Here is a 5,518-nt window from a genome sequence, read left to right as displayed (position 1 = left end):
ACCACCACCACCGCCCGACAAGACTTTTTTAGTATTTTGTGTGTGTAGATAAATGGCACAGAGCATGTAAGAAGGTCAGAGGTCAACTTGGATGAGTCAGTTCTCTCCCGCTACCATGTGGGTCCCAGGAATTGATCTCAGATCATCAGGCTTGACAGCAAGTGCCCTTACATCTCAATGGTACAAAGAGGGTGAAGGGATAAAATTACTAGGGTTGAGGATGCAACATGCAGAATTCTGTGTGCATGGTGGGGGTTGGGGGATCCCCAGCATCATCATAAAAAATGGAAAAAAAAAAAAAAGCCAGGTGGTGGTAGTGCACGCCTTTAATCCCAGAGGAAGGTGGATTTCTGAGTTCAAGGCCAGCCTGGTCTACAGAGTGAGTTCCAGGACAGCCAGGACAACACAGAGAAACCCTGTCGAAAAATAAAAAAAAAAAAAACCCAAAAACTGAAGAGTCCCAAGAAGCTTCATACAAACTGAATGCAAAGATTCATGTTTGGATTTAAATTTTAACTTAAGATAATAAAAGCCTGTCCTGTTCACATATCCAAAGGATGGTCTCCTTTTCCTTTTTATTTCTTTTCCATGTGCCTTATTTGGCTATATGAATCAAATCCTCCTACACTAAGATTTTAGGGGTTTTTTTGAATAATCTTTCCATTATATAAGAAAGGGTGTAACTTCCACTAAGAAGGCAGACACAAATTACATGGCTAAGTCATAGAACCCATGAAGTAAACTGAATTTCTAGCATTTTTAATTATTTTGATCTTGAGACAGAGTCTCACCGTGTAACCCTGGTTTGGCCTGGAATCTGCTATGAAGTTGGAGGCTGGCCTTGAACTCACAGAGCTCTGACTGCCTCTGGCCCCCAAGCACGAGGATTAAAGATGTGCACCACTAGGCCTGGTTCTCATATCATTTACTCTGCACCCATGAAGTACTAAAGGGCTGAATGATAGTGTAGACCAGCAAGCCCTCATTCTTAATGAATCCAGCTCTCTGCAGCTCAGCCCCAGTTGGTGCCTCTTTTCTTTTTGTTGGTTGGGAATAAAGCCCAGGGCCTTGCACAAGCCGGGCCAGTATGCTTGGACCAACACCCTGATGCACAATGAAGTTTCTAGAAAAATGGTCAAAGAAAGTCCCATGTTTTATCGCTAGAGACAACAGACATAAAATTATTAAAAAAAAAAAAAATGGCCACATAAGGCTGGGCAGTGGTGGCACACACCTCTAATCCCAGCACTTGGGAGGCAGAGACAGGTGGATTTCTGAGTTCAAGGCCAGCCTGGTCTACAGAGTGAGTTCCAGGACAGCCAGGGTTACACAGAGAAACCCTGTCTCGAAAAAAACAAAAAACAAAAAACAAACAAACAAAAAATGGCCACATAAGCAAAGACGAGTGATGTCTCAACAGGGATGGGGTGGGGTGGGGTGGGGCGACCCCTACCTCCAACCTAGCCTATGCTACAGAGAGAGTTCCAGCCCAGCCCAGCCTTGGACACATAGAAAGATCTTTTTGTTTAGGTTTTGGCGTACACCACCACCGCCCAGCTAGAAAGATCTTAAGACCACAAATACAAAACCACAAACAAAAACTTCTAAAACTTTCTTATGTATATAGTTATCTGCCCAGAAGCACACCCTTAAGTTCTGACATCAGCTACCACAGTTCAAGGCCATGCTTAACATTCCAAAGACAGTGTTCTCATCATTTCCCGGGCATCGTCTCCACAGTTCTCTACATAGCCCAGGGTGTCCCAGAACTCCATCTGTATACCAGGCAGGCTAGCCTTGAACTCAAGAGACCCACCTGCCTCTATGTCCCAGGCCCTGGAATTAAAGGTGTGCACCACCAAACCCCAATACTTTCTAAAAAAAAAAAAAATTCCTCAAATTGTGCAATGACTGTGCAGCTGGATTGTCTACCAACTTTTTAAAATGTTTAGAAATTTCATATTTACTTGGGGATGGGGTGCACTTGTGCCATAGTTTAAAATGCTGAGGACAGAGGGCAACCTGCGATCTCCTTTCTCCCTGTCCGGCTCAGGAATCCAATTCAAGTTATCAAGCTTAGGAGCACTGGGCGATCCTCTTTACCTGCTGAGCCAACTCCTTTTTGAACCAAATACTCATTCCTTAATTAAAAAAAAAAAAAAATTAAGAATGCACCGTTTCAGCAAAAGTACTTTGTGACTAGAACTGTAAGAAAAACTAAGAAGTATCCTTGTGTTTGTGATAAAGAGTTGCTAAATATGACAAGAGCTCAGTATGTGCCTTTGACCTGTTCTTAAAGGTCGGAACAGGGATGGACCGAGTGGGTGGGCAGTGTTCCTGCACAGCTGGCTAGAGAGGGAGCAGCGGCAGTTGCTGCAACGCACCTCCTAGCACAGAACCCTGAAGGAAACATCTTTTTCCTCAAAGCAAATTCTCAAGGCAGTCAGTACTTACTTTCATCCTAGCCGATGTAGGATAGCGCACAGAAAAAAAGGGCGCGGGGGGGGGGGGGGGGCAGTGCTGTAGGGAAGACGTTAAGTGGCTCTCCTACTCCTCCGCTAATATTTTAAACATTAGAAAATGCTAGTATTAGTATTGGAAGGAGTAAATAAGAACACTACTCCCCGGGTAGTAGTGGCACACACCTTTAGTCCCAGCACTTGGGAGGTAGAGGCAGGTGGATTTCTGAGTTCGAGGCCAGCCTGGTCTACAGAGTGAGTTCCAGGACAGCCAGGGCTAAATATACGAAGAAACCCTGTCTCAAGAAAAAAAAAAAAAAAAAAAAAAAAAAGGAACACTATTCCCAATCAACTGCATTGACCACTGTATAGAAATCTGCGCTTTATCAAAATGGGGGTTGGCTGTTGACCAATATCATCTGAGGTTTAAGGCTTTGCCAACAAAGACCAACCAATGCTTAGGCAGGCTTCTCCAGCCAGAAGATACTTTTAATGAATTCTCGAAGATGGGAAGAAGTAAGGATAAGAAAGCTTTCAAACTTTGCTCAGCGTCTCCAATATCCATGGAAGTTATGCTAATATGAGGACTTACCACTTTTAGGAACGCAACGTTGACAACCAGTAAGGTGGCTTGGCAGGTAAAAGTACTTCTGCCAGCCGGGCAGTGGTGGCGCACGCCTTTAATCCCAGCACTTGGAGGCAGAGACAGGAGGATTTCTGAGTTTGAGACCACCCTGGTCTACAAAGTGAGTTCCAAAAAGAAAAAAAAAAAAGTACTTCTGCCAAGCCTGAAGACCTAAATTCAATCCCAGGGACCAACATGGTGGAAGGAGAAAACCGATGCTCAAGAAAGTTGTCCTCTGACTCCTAAATGTGTACCACTGCACGTGAGCACATACTGATACACAAATAATAAATGCAACGAATTGTTTTTAAGTAACACAACCGAAAACACACACACACACACACACACACACACACAGTTTACATTCCATCAAAAATCTGAAGCGCTAAAAGGCAAGAAAGGTCGATGAGGAAGTGCAGAAAAACCAAGCAAATCACAAACCACCTCCTGTCCACATACACACAACCTGCCCGCGCTGCCCCGAGAGTTACCTCGGTTTCACCCAGGTAAAGCTAGAGCGCTGAGTCCCGCGGGACAGGAAGCCAGCCCGAGCCCCCAAAGGTGCAGGAATCAGAGCCCGAGACCCACCCGCCGCTCCCAGTCCTAGTCCTACCTTCTGCGCGCTGGAGCCTCGTACCCGCGCCGTCCGGTCATAGACGTGGCAGCGGATCACCGTGCTGCCCACGTCCAGCCCCAGCACAAAGCTGGAGGGCGGCGAGGTCGGCGCGCTCGGCTCTTCGCGCCGCTGCTCTGCACCCGCCTGCTGCCCCGACATCTCGACCCCAACACCGCAGCCGCCACCGGCCGGCCAGCGCAGAGCAATAAACGCCAGACCCCGGGCGGAGCGCTAGCGGCCCCGCCCCGCCTACGCCGCGCCCTGCCCCGCCCATCCGCCAGATTCGGCCACGCCCCTTCACGAGGCCCCGCCCCGCCCCGCTCCGCCCCTAGCGCGGTGACATCAGGACAGCGCGCCGAGCAGCTCGAGGGAATTTGGCAAAGATGGCGTTTGCCACTGCGCTGTGCTGGCACTCACGGTCCAGCGACCGTTACTTTGAAACTTTTTAGTTCCCTTCCAGCCCAGATTACTTTCTACAAATATCTGTTAGGAAAAATCAAGTGAGATGAAAAAATTTTAAACTTTTTTTATGTCACTTAATTTTTTTGCCTGTATTTATGTGTGCTCCACATGTGCCTGGTGCCTGTAGAGGTCAGAAGAGGACGTCCGGTGACTGCGAGCTCCCATGTAGGCCATGGGAACCGAACTCCAGTCTTCAGCAACAGCACCTAGTCCTCTTAACCAGTGAGCCATCTGTCCAGTCCCATGAGAAGGCATTCAGCCAGAAATAAAGGAGGTTCCTCACGAAGTCTCCTCCCAGAAAAGCTTGCAAGTATTATACACAACAATGAATAGATGTCCACGTGTCGTATGGCATTAAAGGGCCTTTGCAGGGACACAGATAAAGAAAGTTTAAATTTCTTGAGAATGTTTTGTGGGTAACTTATCAGCTTAAAGGAGATATTTTTTTGTTGTTGTTCATATTACCCTGTTAGCCTACTTGCTTTCCAGAGGTGTGCCAAATTGGATTTGGGTTGTCACTTGAAGCTTGAACGTGAATACGATATTTATTTTTGCTTGTGTGTGGCTTCTCTTGAAAGCCTGTCTCTACACACCAGTCTATTGGCTCCATATCGCCCAGGTTCGACCTATGTCGTTGCTGGTCATGAGTGTGTGTGTATATATGTGACTTCCCAGCATTGTATGCATGACTAATAGTCCTATGCTGTCTGGCTTTCTTGAGAAACTGAAACTGAACAAATAACCAGAGGGAAGGCAGAGCCAGAACCCAAGAGCCACAACTCAAGTTTGACCTTGCTCCTCAAGGCAATCTCTTACTAGTACCTAAAGCTCCCTGGGATTATATATGCTCTTATCAGGAACAGACATCAAACTCATGTCCTCATGCTCATTACCTACTGAGCTATCTCTCCCAGTTCCTGAGGGAAAGGAATTGGGTATACACAGTTGTAGGTCCAGGCAAACCTAGACACTTGTAGGACAGGCTAGCAGGCTGGAAAACAAGGCACGTTCCTGTCCTACCATTTAGAGGATTCCTCCTTTCCGAAGTTTGCCCTTGTCCTTTTCCAGAGCCTGCCCAGTGTCCAGCTAATTGGGTGAGGCTCAGTCACATTTGTGTGTGTGTGTGTGTGTGTGTGTGTGTGTGTGTGTGTGTGTAATCTTTCCTGGGGATACTGATTTAGATGTCAATCACATCTAAAATACATCTCCCACAGCAACATGCAAGTAACCTAGTCAAGCTTATACATACAGTTAGCCATTAGTTTCCCTTCTTGCAACTAAGAAAAGTTTTGCGTAGGCAGTGTTAACTGTTGGTATATTTCTCGAAGAGGTATTTCTTGGTGGTTTTGGACTCTG

General features: G+C 46.6%; 1 protein-coding gene across 2 annotated transcripts in view; it reads right to left on the bottom strand.

Annotated features, from left to right (window-relative positions):
* The window catches only part of Gk5 (glycerol kinase 5), a 66,469-nt gene extending 62,525 nt beyond the window's left edge, over positions 1–3,944 (bottom strand). Inside the window, exon 1 of one of the 2 annotated variants that reach the window (XM_031344433.1) lies at positions 3,698–3,944. In XM_031344433.1, the coding sequence (XP_031200293.1) occupies positions 3,698–3,859 (162 nt within the window). In that variant the 5' untranslated portion in view covers positions 3,860–3,944. The remainder of the gene's footprint in view (positions 1–3,697) is intronic. The other variant, XM_031344434.1, reaches the window with a different exon arrangement.
* Between the last annotated feature and the right edge of the window lie 1,574 nt (positions 3,945–5,518).

This window comes from Mastomys coucha, unplaced genomic scaffold (genome assembly GCF_008632895.1).
Source record: "Mastomys coucha isolate ucsf_1 unplaced genomic scaffold, UCSF_Mcou_1 pScaffold23, whole genome shotgun sequence".
NCBI classification, from domain to species: Eukaryota; Metazoa; Chordata; class Mammalia; order Rodentia; family Muridae; genus Mastomys; species Mastomys coucha.
Note: the sequence above shows the minus strand (reverse complement) of the source record. Positions and strands in the feature narration are given on the sequence as shown.